This window comes from Amblyomma americanum, chromosome 7 (assembly GCF_052857255.1).
Source record: "Amblyomma americanum isolate KBUSLIRL-KWMA chromosome 7, ASM5285725v1, whole genome shotgun sequence".
Classification (NCBI taxonomy): Eukaryota; Metazoa; Arthropoda; class Arachnida; order Ixodida; family Ixodidae; genus Amblyomma; species Amblyomma americanum.
Window position 1 is genome coordinate 94,490,002 of NC_135503.1, and position 20,118 is coordinate 94,510,119.

Consider the following 20,118-nt stretch of genomic DNA (forward strand, 5'->3'; position numbering starts at 1 on the left):
TTCTTCGGGGAGAATTGTTTTTAGAATTGGTCGTTGACACCACCTTTTGTCAACAAAAATAACTTGTATGATAGAGCTCTTCGGCGAAGCTGCGCTTGCGCCATTAAAATGCATCATCAGTTTTTATCACCCCCGGAACAAATCTACGCTATGGGCGGCGATCTCCATTGAAGGAAACAAAGTTAACGACTGCCTTATGCAGTTTACTTTTCCTATCTCATTCCCTAGCGGCTCAGTAGATTTGGCGTTCAGCTGCTGATACCACGGTCACGGGTTCTGTGCTCGCCGTGCCAGCCGTATTTCGATGCAGGCGAAATAAATCAAAAACACCCGCGTGATGTGCGATGTCAGTGCCTATTAATGAACCGCAGGCGCTAAATACTAATCCACAGCCCTTTTTTACAGTGTCCGCAATATCCCAGATCCCACTTCGGTGCGTAAATCCTCTCCAATAAAATTACCTTACCACCTCTCGGCTACGGTAACTCTTCCCTGCGTAAAAATACTCCACGCGCTTTTGTACCGAAAGCACTATATAAGGCGTTTAGTATTTTAGTCAATAGCTTCGCAAATCAACGTGGAAAACATCATTTGTGAACTGAACTAGTGAGGCGTGTGGAGCATGTGAAAATACTCATTGCGCAGTCCAGGGATTAAATTCAGGCAGGTTGGTTCAGGACAATATTTTTTACATCCTGAACACATGAAATGTCTTTTTCCTTCAAGTAAAAGATGCGTTGCAGTGTATTCCTTTCCGGAGCTTTGTAATACCGCGAACATATCTATGGTTTGTAGCGTGAGTTACTTAACGATCTGCTATTTCATACAAGCGCACCCTTATAGAGTTGTTGTAGTTCCGAGACAAAAAAGGCGCATAAGATATCACGGACGATTTAGCCTGCTTAGGTCAAATAAGACCTAGAGCTAGCGACTGGCGGTTAAACGCGAAAGATTTTCGACTGCACCGGTGATGTAGGAAAAAAAGAAAACAAGCGGTGGTGGCGTAGTTGTGCAATGCAGTGGGCAGTAAAGCTGATTCGTTCCCCCCGCCGCAGGTTCGAAAGTCCACTCGCCGCCGTAAAGTGTGTTGCCATAAAGTGTTTTGCATTGATTACCATTAAGCCTGCAGGCATGTCGACCACAAACCAGTGGGAAGACTTGCACCTGTCCACCATGTCGAGTGGGCTACCTGCCATCCACCTGCCATAGGCTTTGAACAGACAAACGTCGGAAGAATCTGAGATCGGGTGTTTTAGTAGTGGAGCACTAAAATCAATGTAGATAGCCACATCCCTAACTATATCGACTGACCAAACACAACTATCAGCTCACAAACAACCCACTGGGTATATCTGCAGATATTTGCGGGTGTCCTGACATACCAGACACATTCATTGTCTTACTAAGCAGTAGAGCACGATGATGACAACAAAATCTTTAGCTTTTTCAACAGCCACCCGCACAGTAGCATTATTCCCTCAGATAGTTTTGGCTAACCTTCGTTGACATAGTTCGTTATTACTTATCTCAGACCTCCCATGTATCACGAAAAGTCGTGCACACGATTTAATTAGAACACAACGAGAAAGCCAAAACATGATACTCAGACATACTTTGTGCATATGAGCTACCAAACTTCTTAACAGGTGTGAAAATTTTCAGAGCAATGAGAGCAAATACAGTTACAAACCAAATGTTACCAACTTTACAGGAGCACATTGAACGAATTTGATACTGCATCACAGAAAGCAACCACTATATTCACGGGAAAATTGCGCATTTCTCATCGCAGAAGGATCAAACTGAGTGTAAGGAAGTAAAATTTGGAGAACGATGCACAGCTTGCTGATCGATGGATTCAGAAACGACACAGCGAGAACTCACAAGAGACGTTGAGATATGCAGCGAGTGTAATATTTCACAGAAAATTGTGAGGTTGAGTTATGACCCATTTTGACATAGCCCGCAGGAGCAATCAGTACTACAACGAGGTCAAGGTGTTTCACTCTGCAAGTTTCCGGAATGACGCCTTGTTCCTTTATGCAAGCCCACCGTGGATCTCGACATTTATTTTTTTTTGTTTCTGGGAAGACAGCCCGCCCATATATGCTCTTAAATCAGATGCATACGTTGCTCCGACCCCACTTTTCTTCATATAATCTTTTCCGATATCGTGACGAGTTCCAGAAATGCACATTACTGGAATAATTCTCTCTGCGCTTACGGATCTCCGCATATAAATGCACAAAATAAATAATTGTGGAAAAAAACTTTTAAACAGGTCGGCGGCCGCAGCACCTTATACTTTGTGATGAGCTCGTTGACTCGTTGCAGGCTGGCGCCGAGGGACTCCATGACAATAGTTGTGCCCAGAAGAACGCCGAAAGTGATGATGAGAATGCCCGAACCGTGCATGAGTGGCGTCGCGGAAAGAGCCACATCAGACTCGTCCCAGCTAAAGCAGGGCCTGCGAAACCACCAAAAGTCCTGAGCAAGGTATTTCATCAAATTACACCAGCCGTCGCTTCAAAAACGAGCATTTGAAGGGCATACGGGCAGTAAATGATTTTACCCAGGTACACTTGCAAGTATTCGCGAAAGGCACTTTGTTTGCACCAAGAAGCGCATATATATATGTATAGGTTGTTGCCTTACTCATAATTGTCTATGTCCTCGTTCACTGGTGCATTTGTTGCGCATTTAGATTTCTCCTGATGCATTTATGATACAGTAATTATCCATTTGGTGAAACACAATACGTATACTTTGTGCGGATGATACGAAAATTCTCTCTAAGGGTAAGAATTTAATGCGCCTATAGAGAGAATAAACATGGACATTCAGAATATTTTTCATGGAGCAAAAGTAACTTGCAACAACTTGACCCCACAAAAACCACTTTCACGACATTCCGCCCCCATCAAAACAAGCTTCCACGAGCTCACATGTTAATCTCGGAGATATCATTCGTGCCTCCGAATCCACTACATTTCTTCGCCTCACTTTGACTGCAATCTAAAATTTAATTACACACACCACATTCATCAGCGAAAATTTTTTTTCGCATCATGGTGTTAAGAAAAACAAGATATTGCTTTCAACGCTCGGTTCCCTTAGATATGTATTACGTTTTCAATAACAGTCGCCTTCACTATTGCACATCATCGTGGGTAATACCTATTTATATCATTTTTCATGCATTTCTCTTATTCACAGTCAAGAGCGTTGCTATGTTTCTTTTATCACCACAACCAGCTCCTACGTCACCTATTTACTCCGTTAACATTCTGCAGTTAGGATGCCTCCTTAACCACAGGCTACGCCTTCTAAATTGCCGCGCCCTTAATGATAATAATCAGCTTCTCGGTTTCTGCGCATATTTCCTAGCTAATAATGCCAATGCCCGGTAATCTGAAGAACACAATATGCTACTACCAGAAGTGAGAACTAACTATGCTAAACAAACTGCTCTTTTCTGCCAAAAAAGTTTGGAATTCGTTAGCACTAGAAACCAAACCAGCGCGTTCGCAGCCTGCATTCCCCACCTTAATAAAGAGCTACTTGTTAACACCTTAATCAACCTCAAGCCGTACCTTAGGCTCCCTTACTCTCAATATTAAGTCTCTCACTGCTTCAGTAAACGTTCAGAATTGTTCCTCATTAGCAATATTTCGATTTGCCTCCTTTTCCTTTTTCTTATGTCTGCGTCCATACATAGCCCTTCAGTATTTTATGATTTTGTCTTCTTCTACCATACTCTCGTGCCTTTGCCGTTTTATGCCATTTTTATATTGAAAGATTCTCCGACTTTTAGCTACAGTATAACTTATTCAATGCAGCAGTTTGTGCTGAATGGTTTCAACTTAGATATATTTCTTCTAGCTCATGTCAGCAAAAGTTCTTTACTTATGATCACGTATTCCTCACGGGAGACCCCCTGGCAGTTTTAATTTGGGACCACTTATTACACTAACTCTGTTGCGCACTTCTGATTATGGCATTTCGTTTGTACAAACCTTCAAATCTTCCTGTTTTTCTTTAGTAACAGCAATTTCATGAGCAATGTGCAGTGCAGTAATTCAAGAAATTGCTGTTGATCTCATCGTGCATAGTAGATATAAGCGTTAGATAATTTTCAGGTCCTTTGTCACATGTTACGCGAGGACTCGTAGAGTTGGGCACGCTTTTTGAATCAGCCTGAATGAAATGCTATCTGACCTCTTTTCAAGCAGCAACTATCACCTATCCTAAGGTGTTTGGCGCTTATTCTGTAAAGGATAATATATTCGTGCCTAGCGTCGTTGATGAAAGCGGCTCTTTATTTGTTTTAGCAGGTCGTACAGGCTACTGTAAACTCACGTCAATTATGAAACAGCCGTCAGCTTCTGTTTATACTTTCATATTTATTTATGCTTCGACATCTCTCTCGTTACTCAGTTTTCTGTGCCTTTCCCAGAAGGTTGTTAGAAGATTGCGAGCTGTGGAGGACAGTGTTGAGCAGACTCTTTTTTGTGCGCTGCTAATTCCGTTGAGGCCTTTTTCGACGTTTTTTTCTATCACGCACAGCGCTGCCTTGCATCGTCCCCAAGTGTTCAAAAGAGTCTACACACTCACCCTGCAGTGGCCATGTTGGCCACAAAGCCGTAGTGTGTGATGACGACACCCTTGGGGAGGTCCGTAGTACCCGACGTGTAGCAGATTCCAAGTATGCAGTCTCGTGGGTCAGGGATAGGCACCTCTCGGAATGAAGCTTCGTCCAAGTCTCGAAATGCAGCCGTCGACACGAAGCCTTCCGCTGGACCCGTGGCGAAAAAGCCCTGTACGTGGGAGGAGCTCTAGTTGACTGATGAGAAAGAAATGACCGGATAGCCGGCTCTCACCTCCTTTTTGAAGGCTCCTTTCTCTAATGTGTCGTCCTCATTAAAGAAATAGATGAGAAGTCAAAACTCTGTTGTATATATCGCAAGAGTGCGACGTTATTGGTTGAGAAAAGTTCTGAAAATTAAACTCCAAAAACTTGATGGAAACTTGTTCACGTTATTGATTCACGCTGTTGTGCCTTTTCTGTGGGTTCATAAAAAAAGCACCGGAATCTCGCAAACGGGAAGTTTTATCGAAAGTCGGCAGATGCTTTCGGTCCGGAGAATTAGAATGAATACAAGGGTTACGTGCAATGTTTCCTTTATAATCTCTGGAAGTAAATTACATATATGTTCAAAAAATTCAGACAGTTAGTTTAGCACGGCTGAACACGTAATATCGTGTAGTAGCAGTAAACACTTTGGCCACTTAAAGTCCTTAGGTGCACAAGGCATTTGATCTAAAGACCTTTATCCTAAAGGTATTTACCCGAAAGGAAGTGGTCTGAGAATCCATCTCGCATGCGTGAGGTGCGGTGTTCGATATCCGTTGCGGCCGGGTACACACCTATGATACAATGGAAGCTTCTCCTGGCCTGGTGCTCAGTTTCTTTAGGGTGAATTTATTGTGAAATGGGTCTGTGACCCTACCTTGCGTACCCGAAAATATATTGTGCCATGGCGCTCTTTGGCCTCAGAAGCCCTTTCTCATAAAAAAATTCATCATCACAATCATCTTTACCCGGAAGGCATTTATCACGAATGTCTTCACCATAAAAGCCTTTACCAGAAGGCCTTTCCCCTTGCAGTATTTATCGAAGGCATTTACACTGAAGGCCTTCGCCCAGGTGAAGACCTACCTTGTGTACAGACCTAGCAAATTGCCCACGACGCGGTGGGCAGGTGGGCCGCCTCCCAAAATGGAGACTTCAGGGACGTACGTAAGCGCGAAACCGGAAAATGTGTCTACTAGTTCGACTGCACTGAAGCAATCGATTATTTTCACATAGTGTGTATATATATACATTTATTATAGTAGATTCATAAAGCTATCCTTTACGGAGCCAAACATAAACTCGGTCGTTCTTTAATTACAATATTCTGCTTTCACTCCCTCGGTCTCCTTCTACTGCTGGTGTTTGAAGCTCTAAGACTGCAAGCAACGCCTTACTAAAATGTCGGTATATAGGTACCTGAAATTACTGTGTACATATAAAGACAGACGGAACATCGGCATGATATGAGTCCTCATAGGCGCGTCTATAGCGTCTACCCTGTGCGCGAGGGCGGACAATCGTTATCCGCCCATTGTTCAGGCGACTGCTTAGATCGGGAAGTCTTACGCCTGCTTGAAACAACTTTACTCTTCCAGTTTGTTCTGGATCTGAGTGTTCACAAATTCTTTTTAGACAATTTGAGTTAGAGTTGATGCGGCGTGGGAATGACTACTGGAAAAATGAATACGGCAACGGAAATAACTGCCTCGTGTGCTTGAAAAACGCTTAGGGTGTGCATAGGAACATTTATCACGATTAGTAAAGAAGTTTTAATTCGACTCCACAAAATAGGGCTCAGCACTCTTGAGGTTAGTGTTATAACAAGACAGTTATGGAACAACTGGTGGCAGAGGTCGAACTTTGTAAGCTGTACATTTTCCATTGTCCAATTCTCGTCCATTCGGTGCGCAGTTGGTAGTCACTCAGATATACCGGCGGCTTAAGCGCGTGTGTGGCAAGCAACCCGGCCATTGGTTGGTTGGCGACAGTGCCTTAACAACGGCTGAAGTTGGATGCAATATGCATCCTATGGTGATGTGCATCGCAGCGCTCTTTGAACAGCGGGTGACCGCACCCGGCCACTGAGGCCACTGGCTGCTATATGCAGGCAATGGTCAGTCGCCAACCACCCAATGGCCCTGTCACTTGCCACAGACACTTGAAAGCCGCGGGGAAAACAGAGTTACTATTAAAAGAGGACGCAATGGACGCCAGCTTGACAACGGAAAAATGAGCAGCTTATAATAATATGGTCCCTTTTGTAAGTGCGCAAAAATAGACAGATCTAAGATTACTTGAGAAAACGTGGGTGGAAAGTTTGCACAGACAAATAGGTCAACTCTTACAAACAGAAGAATTTAATAGCTGTCAGTGCTCGACATTTGAGACGCAGAAAAATGAGCTATGTAATAATAATAATAATAATAATTTGTTTTGGGGGAAAGGAAATGGCGCAGTATTTGCCTCATATATCGTTGGACACCTGAACCGCGCCGTAAGGGAAGGGATAAAGGAGGGAGTGAAAAAAGAAAGGAAGAAGGGCTCCGGAATTATTTCGACCACCTAGGGATCTTTAACGTGCACTGACATCGCACAGCACACGGGCGCCTTAGCGTTTTTCCTCCTAAAAACGCAGCCGCCGCGGTCGGGTTCGAACCCGGGAACTCCGGATCAGTAGTCGAGCGCCCTAACCACTGAGCCACCGCGGCGGGGCGAGCTATGTACACTATCCAGCTTTTTTTACTGCCACTTGGTGGCTCAAAGTAACAATTTCTTGAAGCGTAGTCATCTGCGTCGCTTTTTTGGCAAAGGAACTTACCGTACAGTGTCATTAAGAATTGTGTTAACATACCTTTATGTCTAACGACATTGCTGCCTTGGCAATCTTCTCTGCAAATGCTGGCTCGGTCAAGACGTGCGTGCTTTCGCTGTCACTGAGCTGGTAGCGTAACTCGCCTTGACGCGCCATAAAATGAAAAAAAATATTGGTAAGAACTTCACACACATCATCACAGCCTTACGACATTGATGGCTAAGACATATTATGGCCGGAGTTGTTTAAAATTTCTCGAAATGAAAGGGCAAAGAAAATTTTCACAGAGGAAATGTTTAAAGCTTGCGGACGTTTCTGCGCAGGACGCGGTGCTACAAGCCGCACATGCTCAGCAGTAACAGAGTCCTTCAATGCTTTAACGGACTCTGGTAGTGCCGTGGATATACATGAACGCCGTCCGACGAGGAGTAAGAATGGGTGTTTAGCAATGGTATTCTTCAAAGGCACGCCTACTAATTCAGTTCAAGCGGAAGCGACATTCCGTGTTGACAATTGTAAACACGCTTAACGCAGTTGCTGCCTTTATTGCAAGCGGTAGAGCGGACACAGTTGTCTTCACAGCTAGGTTTGAAGGTTGTTTTGAGGCAGCCATTGTAAAAGGTTTCCCAACAAGTTTTGGAAAACGCATCGGCTTGGGCATTGTTTTATTTAAAACGCCAAAAGCTTTATAAACAACATGTGAAAACTGACATCGCGAATACACGGGCGAAATGGTAGATGCTGAAAAAGAAAAAGTACTTCTTTACAAAACCTTGAACGCATTTGACTTACGTTCGCTTAGTGACGTTTTCGACAGCATGACGCTTGCCCCTGCGAAAACACACGCCCACATTGCGATGAAGTTCTCGACGCTGTTGCCGAGGTGGACGCACACTCTGTGGCCAGGCGCCAGCCCTTGCTTCTGGAATCCAACGGCGTAGCGTTGCATGAGCACGAAGAGCTCTCTGCGCGTCACCATGACGGCTCCATCCGCCTGCGTTTCGGTTTTCCCATTTGTGTTGAAGCTGTCGTGCTCGGGCGTAGCGAAACTTTCCGATGCCACAAAATTGCACATTCAGCTGACATTTTCTTTACGACTGCTTATCTTGGCTGTTCTACTTCACTTCGCATTGCTTTCCGTGCTAAATCCAGGAACACACCTTTCTACCTTACAGTCGGCGATGAAGTCTAAGCCAATAACCACGAAAGATATTAATACATAATAATGAATTGAAAAAAAATCTTGACAACCATGACACTAGCTCAACAATCTCTCTAGATGTGCAGTAAAAGCAGGTGTCTGTTCAAGTGCGAAGCCTTCATAATGGGTAACACATATCCCTGTCCCACTACCGTTTCTCTTCTCGACAGCTCATCTTATACGTTTTCAATGACTTGCGACTTGTCGCAGTGGAGGCTGCACGCTCTCGACAGCTACATGTACTGAGAAAAAGAAAAGGAAGAAAAAGCAGCAACTGCTCATACTACTGGCCGCATTTGCTTTAGCTCGTGATGTCTGTCACTACGGCTTCAAAAAGATCACATCTGACGCATTGGCAAGAGCACAAATAGGAAGGCTGACTTATTTATGGGTAAATACGCAGATATCCGTGCATACAAGCGGAAAATCAGCTTCAGGTATTTAAAGTAAAGACGATGTATTTTCGTATTTCAATGTTGAGACCTTTTAAAGCGGTACTTTTTGAATGCTTTGTACGCCTCTTCAGATGTAATCGCTGAGGAACCAAATGGCTGCCTGTGTCGATCTTCACTATAACGTGAATGCAGCATTGCTGAGGATTCGGTAGTAAATCCTCGCAATCTAAGCATTGCATTGAAGCGTTTCGTTTAGTTTCATAACTAGTTTTCCTTTCTATCACCACACATACGTAGTGCTATCAGGCTCGACTCCAGCAAACGGAAAGAGAAATCCTTGGCGGGTTCTAGCAACGCAAGTCGTTCCTTCGCGAAGGTTGCCGATCATCCAGGTGTTATTCTACAGGGTTGGAGACCTTCCATGAAGGCGTGTGCTCGCTCCCGACCATCTGTGGTTAAACAGAGCGTGTCGTGAGGCTCCGTCATTTTTCGTGACAACTAATTTCAATCATATGGGTCAACATCGCTGCCGCAAGCATCGCTGTTTGAGCGATGCAAATTGGTCTTAATAGTCGGTTTATTTTTCAATTTGCCTCCTTGTGCCCTGACCTCAGTTAAACCACGACACTGTTACTATAACAACTCTGACAGTTGCACTAAAGTCGATGACTCACACTGTCCCGCCGTGGTGGCTCAGTGGTTAAGGAAATAAACTGCTCAACCAAAGGGCGCGGATTAAATCTCGACCTCGGTTGCCGTATTCTGGAGAAGGCAGAATGTGAACACGCTTCGTTCTTTGCCATATCACTGGACATTGCAAGGCCCCTCATAGTACACTTATACATAGAGTCCTCCAAAGCGCTGTCTCTAATAGCTGATGCGCATCTCTGAGACGTTAAATCCCATATACTAAGCGCACGCTGTTATTAGGTAGTAACGAGATGTAGGCAGGTACAGACAGGCAGGTTCCTTCCTTCCTCCTCTATTTTGTTTTCCTCTCCTCCCGATTCAGCCAGACCACACCGAACATTCCGATTATACAGTGCCTAATTCATTCACACCTATTCACAATTGCGGTGACACCACTCTGCCGTCGGGATGCGGCCTCTCGTCTCGGCATCCACGACTCGTCTGTCCAGTCCTTCTTGCCCGTCTCTCCTCTCTTCCCGGTCGTCCTTTCCAGCTCGCCCTCCCTCGTCCTTGCTTCCCCGCTGGTCCCTTCGGTCAGCTCTCTGGGAAGGCATCTTGAGCTGGTTCCCGTCGTTACGGAGCCGGCCGCGCAACAGGCAGGTTCCTTCCTTCCTCCTCTATTTTGTTTTCCTCTCCTCCCGATTCAGCCAGACCACACCGAACATTCCGATTATACAGTGCCTAATTCATTCACACCTATTCACAATTGCGGTGACACCACACTGCCGTCGGGATGCGGCCCCTCGTCTCGGCATCCACGACCCGTCTGTCCACTCCTTCTTGCCCGTCTCTCCTCTCTTCCCGGTCGTCCTTTCCAGCTCGCCCTCCCTCGTCCTTGCTTCCCCGCTGGTCCCTTCGGTCAGCTCTCTGGGAAGGCATCTTGAGCTGGTTCCCGTCGTTACGGAGCCGGCCGCGCAACAGGCAGGTTCCTTCCTTCCTCCTCTATTTTGTTTTCCTCTCCTCCCGATTCAGCCAGACCACACCGAACATTCCGATTATACAGTGCCTAATTTATTCACACCTATTCACAATTGCGGTGACACCACACTGCCGTCGGGATGCGGCCCCTCGTCTCGGCATCCACGACCCGTCTGTCCACTCCTTCTTGCCCGTCTCTCCTCTCTTCCCGGTCGTCCTTTCCAGCTCGCCCTCCCTCGTCCTTGCTTCCCCGCTGGTCCCTTCGGTCAGCTCTCTGGGAAGGCATCTTGAGCTGGTTCCCGTCGTTACGGAGCCGGCCGCGCAACAGGCAGGTTCCTTCCTTCCTCCTCTATTTTGTTTTCCTCTCCTCCCGATTCAGCCAGACCACACCGAACATTCCGACTATACAGTGCCTAATTCATTCACACCTATTCACAATTGCGGTGACACCACTCTGCCGTCGGGATGCGGCCTCTCGTCTCGGCATCCACGACTCGTCTGTCCAGTCCTTCTTGCCCGTCTCTCCTCTCTTTCCGGTCCTCCTTTCCAGCTCGCTCTCCCTCGTCCTTGCTTCCCCGCTGCTCCCTTCGGTCAGCTCTCTGGGAAGGCATCTTGAGCTGGTTCCCGTCGTTACGGAGCCGGCCGCGCAACAGACAGGTTCCTTCCTTCCTCCTCTATTTTGTTTCCCTCTCCTCCCGATTCAGCCAGACCACACCGAACATTCCGATTACACAGTGCCTAATTTATTCACACCTATTCACAATTGCGGTGACACCACTCTGCCGTCGGGATGCGACCTCTCGTCTCGGCATCTACGACCCGTCTGTCCAGTCCTTGCCCGTCTCTCCTCTCTTCCCGGTCGTCCTTTCCAGCTCGCTCTCCCTCGTCCTTGCTTCCCCGCTGCTCTCTTCGGTCAGCTCTCTGGGAAGGCATCTTGAGCTGGTTCCCGTCGTTACGGAGGCGGCCGCGCAACAGACAGGTTCCTTCCTTCCTCCTCTATTTTGTTTCCCTCTCCTCCCGATTCAGCCAGACCACACCGAACATTCCGATTACACAGTGCCTAATTTATTCACACCTATTCACAATTGCGGTGACACCACTCTGCCGTCGGGATGCGACCTCTCGTCTCGGCATCTACGACCCGTCTGTCCAGTCCTTGCCCGTCTCTCCTCTCTTCCCGGTCCTCCTTTCCAGCTCGCTCTCCCTCGTCCTTGCTTCCCCGCTGCTCCCTTCGGTCAGCTCTCTGGGAAGGCATCTTGAGCTGGTTCCCGTCGTTACGGAGCCGGCCGCGCAACAGACAGGTTCCTTCCTTCCTCCTCTATTTTGTTTCCCTCTCCTCCCGATTCAGCCAGACCACACCGAACATTCCGATTACACAGTGCCTAATTTATTCACACCTATTCACAATTGCGGTGACACCACTCTGCCGTCGGGATGCGACCTCTCGTCTCGGCATCTACGACCCGTCTGTCCAGTCCTTGCCCGTCTCTCCTCTCTTCCCGGTCGTCCTTTCCAGCTCGCTCTCCCTCGTCCTTGCTTCCCCGCTGCTCTCTTCGGTCAGCTCTCTGGGAAGGCATCTTGAGCTGGTTCCCGTCGTTACGGAGCCGGCCGCGCAACAGACAGGTTCCTTCCTTCCTCCTCTATTTTGTTTCCCTCTCCTCCCGATTCAGCCAGACCACACCGAACATTCCGATTACACAGTGCCTAATTTATTCACACCTATTCACAATTGCGGTGACACCACTCTGCCGTCGGGATGCGACCTCTCGTCTCGGCATCTACGACCCGTCTGTCCAGTCCTTGCCCGTCTCTCCTCTCTTCCCGGTCCTCCTTTCCAGCTTGCTCTCCCTCGTCCTTGCTTCCCCGCTGCTCTCTTCGGTCAGCTCTCTGGGAAGGCATCTTGAGCTGGTTCCCGTCGTTATGGAGGCGGCCGCACAACAGGCAGGTTCCTTCCTTCCTCCTCTATTTTGTTTTCCTCTCCTCCCGATTCAGCCAGACCACACCGAACATTCCGATTACACGATGCCTAATTTATTCACACCTATTCACAATTGCGGTGACACCACTCTGCCGTCGGGATGCGACCTCTCGTCTCGGCATCTACGACCCGTCTGTCCAGTCCTTGCCCGTCTCTCCTCTCTTCCCGGTCGTCCTTTCCAGCTCGCTCTCCCTCGTCCTTGCTTCCCCGCTGCTCTCTTCGGTCAGCTCTCTGGGAAGGCATCTTGAGCTGGTTCCCGTCGTTACGGAGCCGGCCGCGCAACAGACAGGTTCCTTCCTTCCTCCTCTATTTTGTTTCCCTCTCCTCCCGATTCAGCCAGACCACACCGAACATTCCGATTACACAGTGCCTAATTTATTCACACCTATTCACAATTGCGGTGACACCACTCTGCCGTCGGGATGCGACCTCTCGTCTCGGCATCTACGACCCGTCTGTCCAGTCCTTGCCCATCTCTCCTCTCTTCCCGGTCCTCCTTTCCAGCTCGCTCTCCCTCGTCCTTGCTTCCCCGCTGCTCTCTTCGGTCAGCTCTCTGGGAAGGCATCTTGAGCTGGTTCCCGTCGTTATGGAGGCGGCCGCACAACAGGCAGGTTCCTTCCTTCCTCCTCTATTTTGTTTTCCTCTCCTCCCGATTCAGCCAGACCACACCGAACATTTCGATTACACGATGCCTAATTTATTCACACCTATTCACAATTGCGGTGACACCACTCTGCCGTCGGGATGCGACCTCTCGTCTCGGCATCTACGACCCGTCTGTCCAGTCCTTGCCCGTCTCTCCTCTCTTCCCGGTCGTCCTTTCCAGCTCGCTCTCCCTCGTCCTTGCTTCCCCGCTGCTCCCTTCGGTCAGCTCTCTGGGAAGGCATCTTGAGCTGGTTCCCGTCGTTACGGAGCCGGCCGCGCAACAGACAGGTTCCTTCCTTCCTCCTCTATTTTGTTTCCCTCTCCTCCCGATTCAGCCAGACCACACCGAACATTCCGATTACACAGTGCCTAATTTATTCACACCTATTCACAATTGCGGTGACACCACTCTGCCGTCGGGATGCGACCTCTCGTCTCGGCATCTACGACCCGTCTGTCCAGTCCTTGCCCGTCTCTCCTCTCTTCCCGGTCGTCCTTTCCAGCTCGCTCTCCCTCGTCCTTGCTTCCCCGCTGCTCCCTTCGGTCAGCTCTCTGGGAAGGCATCTTGAGCTGGTTCCCGTCGTTACGGAGCCGGCCGCGCAACAGACAGGTTCCTTCCTTCCTCCTCTATTTTGTTTTCCTCTCCTCCCGATTCAGCCAGACCACACCGAACATTCCGATTACACGATGCCTAATTTATTCACACCTATTCACAATTTCGGTGACACCACTCTGCCGTCGGGATGCGACCTCTCGTCTCGGCATCTACGACCCGTCTGTACAGTCCTTGCCCATCTCTCCTCTCTTCCCGGTCGTCCTTTCCAGCTCGCTCTCCCTCGTCCTTGCTTCCCCGCTGCTCTCTTCGGTCAGCTCTCTGGGAAGGCATCTTGAGCTGGTTCCCGTCGTTACGGAGCCGGCCGCGCAACAGACAGGTTCCTTCCTTCCTCCTCTATTTTGTTTCCCTCTCCTCCCGATTCAGCCAGACCACACCGAACATTCCGATTACACAGTGCCTAATTTATTCACACCTATTCACAATTGCGGTGACACCACTCTGCCGTCGGGATGCGACCTCTCGTCTCGGCATCTACGACCCGTCTGTCCAGTCCTTGCCCGTCTCTCCTCTCTTCCCGGTCGTCCTTTCCAACTCGCTCTCCCTCGTCCTTGCTTCCCCGCTGCTCCCTTCGGTCAGCTCTCTGGGAAGGCATCTTGAGCTGGTTCCCGTCGTTACGGAGCCGGCCGCGCAACAGACAGGTTCCTTCCTTCCTCCTCTATTTTGTTTCCCTCTCCTCCCGATTCAGCCAGACCACACCGAACATTCCGATTACACAGTGCCTAATTTATTCACACCTATTCACAATTGCGGTGACACCACTCTGCCGTCGGGATGCGACCTCTCGTCTCGGCATCTACGACCCGTCTGTCCAGTCCTTGCCCGTCTCTCCTCTCTTCCCGGTCCTCCTTTCCAGCTCGCTCTCCCTCGTCCTTGCTTCCCCGCTGCTCTCTTCGGTCAGCTCTCTGGGAAGGCATCTTGAGCTGGTTCCCGTCGTTATGGAGGCGGCCCTTCAACAGGCAGGTTCCTTCCTTCCTCCTCTATTTTGTTTTCCTCTCCTCCCGATTCAGCCAGACCACACCGAACATTCCGATTACACAGTGCCTAATTTATTCAAACCTATTCACAATTGCGGTGACACCACTCTGCCGTCGAGATGCGGGCTCTCGTTTCGGCATCTACGACCCGTCTGTCCAGTCCTTGCCCGTCTCTCCTCTCTTCCCGGTCGTCCTTTCCAGCTCGCCCTCCCTCGTCCTTGCTTCCCCGCTGGTCCCTTCGGTCAGCTCTCTGGGAAGGCATCTTGAGCTGGTTCCCGTCGTTACGGAGCCGGCCGCGCAGACCTTGGACTTATCGGATGATGCCCCCATAACTGCTGTTCGGGGGGGGGGGGGTGCGGTGGGGGGAGCGGTGTCTCTCATCCGTCGCAGCTGAGAGGCAAGCGCACATATAGGAACACAAAGCGCCGGCTGTTTCTTGGGCGCGCCCAATCGCCCGCGCGTACACGCACATAACCGCGGCGGCCGTTCCTTCCGGCTACGTTCGCATGCGATGCGGTTGCGCACCCGACAGGTACTATCAAAAATTTATTGGAAATAAAATTGTTTGAAGACTAACCAGTTTCCAGGAACAAGAAAAGGGTTAGAAGGCGGCTGTACGGGCTCATACAGCTGCCGGACCACTGGGCTACACGCTATTTCACTGCGACATTAAACTTGCCAGACAGTTCGACAGCAAGCCGGGAATAAGCAATTGTGAGAACATCCGAGGGCTCTGCAGTGACTCAATCTAGTATAAGCGGACCGATGTATCCAGCAAGGAAGCAAACGTTTGCCTAAACTTTCCAACGACCCAGTTGAACATTCGGCGAGGGGCGGCGGAGGTGGCTGCTTCACTCTGACGCTCCTACGCTCTCAACGCACAGAAGCGATTAGACCGACTCACGAGACCGGTGGCCTTCAATGCTCTGTTTACGAGCGGCGGACGGCATCAATACGTTTATTCCTTCTTTCACTATCTCTGTGAGCAACGCGGTCCCTCGATTTTCTCTGCCTGCTTCTTCCCATTTTGAAGCGAAAGCTTCACTACGCCAGGTTTTCAAGGGGTTAGTGCAGTTCCGTTTATGACCGTTTATGACGTACGTCATGGTGGCACATATATGCCAAACCAAGATGGTGGGCCACTCCCCAAATCTCTCCGAGGTCAAGGTCGAAGTTTGAAGAGCTGGGACAACTTGCGATGCTATATGACGCTGACGTCATGTAAAAAGAATTTCAGTAAACAGGCTCATGAATCATGTATATAGATTCTCTACATGACAACGGGGTGCAGCCGCCGTCTGTGACGTCAATGGAGAGCTGTCGGGGTAAGGACGAGCCGGTCGGGGTAAAAACCGGTTTTGCGATGGAGGAAGAAGGACATCCTGTCGTGATAGCGCGCCGGAAAGCGAAGCTTCAACGTTTCAATGAGACTAGGATGAAACGCCGTGCCTTAGAGACAGAAGAAGAACGTTCGACACGCGTCGAGAAACGACGGAAGAGTGCTACTGGTGGGGGGGGGGGAAGGAACAGCAGAAAGTAGTTCAGGCGGTACATCAAAACAGCGACGCAGAGTCGGAGGTTTCTCTCGCTTCTCACCAGGTTTAACCAAAGCTAAACCACAGATAATTTTTTTCTCCTATCGCCACTCATCCCTTTGTTATCTTTATTTCTCGGCCGCCTCAATCCACGACCTTGGACGAGCTTCATGCACTCGACAACAGCTCGAAGTGGGCTTTTGTGTAAAGGCTCACGCCGTAACACGACTTGCAGCTGTAGGGATAAACAAAACGCGTAGTCTAATTAAAGGAGCATTAAAGGAACCCACGACACTGTAAACGAATATAAACGCACACGTTCATTCCGTGCTCTCCTCCGATGCAGGCATCTTTGGCATCTTCACAATAGAGAACGAAGTGAGGACACAGCGTGTTCTGTGCGGCTGATTTGTAATTTTGAGCGAAAATTTGCGCGCACCTTTCTCACATGCAGGACACTCAGAGAAGGCATATATTTACCAGCGCCGGCTTCTCCGGATCCTTGAGAAGCGCTTTTTTGGCAGCATCGTAGAAGGAGCAGCATGGAATCTCAGCCGATGGATAGGGTGAGTGCACAACATGGTCTTCGATACTGGCCCGCATTTTAACCGTTGAAAGCCGATCTGTGCTGTGCAGGCAATTTTGGTGTGGCACCACTAGTTTTTTGCTTGCCTAGTCTGTACCTTCCAGAATCTGTGAAGTAGTTAAAAAGAAAGTGAAGTTGTCATGAACCACAATCACCATCAAAAGAGGCGCGCATCAAATTTCGTTCGTAGAGAACTCTATTTTGACTACGTGACTACTAACAGCCTGCTGGCTAATTTAATCCTTTTTTTTAGCTGAGTTCCTTTCTTATAGCATACCACTATTACACTCTATTCAAGAAGCATTCGTAAAACTTTTAATTTTCTGGGTCGGTATGTGCACAAGGTCCAAGGCAAAAGGGTTTGATAGTCAAATACCCTACAATGGAAACATCATCTGCACTGCGGTAGCGAACTTCTCGACAAACATTTATTGCATTACAACGTTCCTGGCACAAGCTTCTAATAGTTTAACCATTTCATGGGGTCGTAGAGCAGCCAGTCATTCACGACCGCATAAAGTAGAACGGCGGCGAAATCCTGGTGTCGAGCACGTGTGTTTTATCCTAGGGTTTTCAACAAGACAGGCTCGAACACTGCCACTTTTTTTAGACGGAATCAAGCTGTCTTTCACGTGCGCCGGCAGCAAGAGTTAGGAAACAGACCCGCGCTTTTTCTTGAGTATGACCCAGTAGCGCATACCGCACCAAAATCACGGCCTGTATCTGTTCGCTTCATGAGTCTCTTAAGCGCTACACTTGTAAAAAAGAGGAATGGAGGCTCCGTAGATTACATCATAATGTCTAAATTAATCGATGATGTGCAAGTATGGGAGCGGCTCTTTAGGTAATGTGTCGTTGATGTGCGTTAGCCCTTCCCCTGCCTCCCGGCCTATAAATTCTCAGTCGAGTGCCTGTGCTTGCTCGCTGCTAGAGCCAGGACGATACGTATATTGTGACGTGAACGGATATGAGGGGCCATATTCTGCAAGCTGTCTATTTTCCATAGTCCATTTCGCGTCCATTTGGCTCCCTCTCAGTCGACACTCAGATACACAAGTGGCTTTCAAGCTTCTGTGAGAAGTGACCTGGCCATTGGGTGGTTGACGAACCGACTTCACCATTGCCTGCATATAGCAGCCAATGACAGGAAGTGGTAAGGTCCAGTCTCCTGGTGGGGACAAAGCGCTGCGATGCATCTCACGATTGGCTGCTACATGCAGCCAATGCATCGCATATCGCGGCCATTACCAAACAATAGAGGCCCGATCACAAAGCGCCCAATAGTCAACTCACTTGACAACCGTGTGTATATCTCAGTGAGCAATGACAGACAACCAAATGAAGTCAAAATGGCCAATAGAAATGAACAACTCATAGCATACGACGCTAAGATGGTTCTTCAGTATGGTTTGTACATGGGAAGTGAGTGTTCCGTATGTATAATCCCGACAGGAGACCTTGGAGTCAGTGACGACATGGTTTTGCTGTACTGTCATCACGGGGGCACGATATGGCCTGCAAGAAGGCGAGAGCGATAATCCCCTCTTCCGCCAACCGGCTCGAATTCAAAGCAAACGATGGCAGAGCTTGAACGGGCCGTCCTCGTTCGTGAGCATCTTTTACACGACCGACTTGTTAAAGTAGCTGGAGGCGTCATCTAGGACGTCGACGAATCGTTTCTAAGCGAGCGCGTAGGCGTCTGCACTCTGACCTGTCTGTTGTCTCGGTGATGAACAGGATCCATGTTTGGAGGGAATGGTTCCACCTCTATCTTCTCACGGATCGTGGGCGCCAGGGGCACTAGGAAATGCTATGCTGGGAGGTTGAATGGCGGGTACCCAAGGTGTTCAAGAAGCGCTCTGCCTTTGCGTGTTCTACGAAGCCGGGCTATTCGGCCGGCGTGCTGTGCTTCGTTCAGTTGCCGATTTAAGTGTGAATTCCTAGTGGGAGCAGGCACTGTGTTGAGGAGTACGGGGGAAGTCTAGTGGCCGTATTGGCTGCCGGTAGCCGGACAGCATACAGAGGAGGAAAACATTTGATTACGGAAAAAGGTGTCGACTGAGCTAGTAGCGGTCGGATTATTAGTACAAGACCCCAGTGACCTTGGCCGACGAACGCACCCACTGGACGGGCACTCATCTTTCCAAGGTAACGCTGGTCAGTTGTATTCTCACTGCTCGAGTGACATGTCCAGTATTTGTAAATGTTGCAGTTTAGCCTAGCATCCTATAACATATGAGTGTCGGACTAGAGCTGTAGCAAGGGTAGGTGTATTAGTATTTGGTGGGATGGATTTTATGGAATCTAGAATGGCTTAGAAAAGTATGTTTGACTTTGACGCCAGTCGTAGGCCTCCTCTGATGTTAGGCGCCTGTGTGGTGGCTGTTAAATGCGGCTGTCCAGCTGGTGGGTCTCAAGTCGTTCTTAATACGTGTTTGGTGTGGGGACAAGGAGAGGGTAGACAACTCAGCTCGGTTTTTAAGATCGCGAGGTAAAGTGTTAACCTTCTCGTTACTCGCGAGAACCTCATGTATTCGAGCCCACGTAATGCAATGATGCACATTGAGTCGTCGGCCTGTCCTGTGATCACGGCTGGCTTGTTTTGAGTCGGTGACCATGTCGGAAGTGGCACTTGAAGTGGGGTCTATTTATACAGGTTGATAGAATACTGTCTTTTTTCAGCACGAAAGTATTTCGCAACAAAATTTCATCATGTCTTGAGTGCTTTGAGGGTTTTCGGGGATTTAGTACGCATGAATGTCATATAATAGATCTCGTTTCTGGATAAAGCATAACAATTAATAAGTTGTCCAGGGTTGCGACCTTTTTTATATGTTGTACACTTCTTCCCGGAGACACATGCAAAAAATTGAGAAAATTTGTACAAGAATTTCCTATATTCTGCATTCGCATCACTTGCTGCGAACACATCCTTCCAGTTGACTGTGGTTACCCGGCCTGTAAATGTTCAGCGTTGCAGGATAACTCGGTAAGAGAATACGGAACGTGGTGGCTTTGTTATATTTATAGGCTGATTCACTGACACAACTATCAGCAAGTGGCCACTGACACTGTGAATTAACGCACAACCTCTATCGAGGAATGCATAAAAGTTATTCAAAAACACGACTA

At 48.6% G+C, this 20,118-nt stretch overlaps 1 protein-coding gene across 2 annotated transcripts in view; it reads right to left on the reverse strand.

Moving 5' to 3' along the window:
* LOC144099417 (uncharacterized) overlaps window positions 1-20,118 on the reverse strand; it is a 119,300-nt gene that overhangs the window by 17,631 nt on the left and 81,551 nt on the right. For both annotated transcript variants that reach the window (XM_077632708.1, XM_077632707.1), the window contains 4 exons: window positions 8,241-8,442; window positions 7,488-7,591; window positions 4,615-4,817; window positions 2,299-2,467 (listed from right to left, as the gene is read on the reverse strand). In XM_077632708.1, the coding sequence (XP_077488834.1) occupies window positions 2,299-2,467; window positions 4,615-4,817; window positions 7,488-7,591; window positions 8,241-8,442 (678 nt within the window). The remainder of the gene's footprint in view (window positions 1-2,298; window positions 2,468-4,614; window positions 4,818-7,487; window positions 7,592-8,240; window positions 8,443-20,118) is intronic.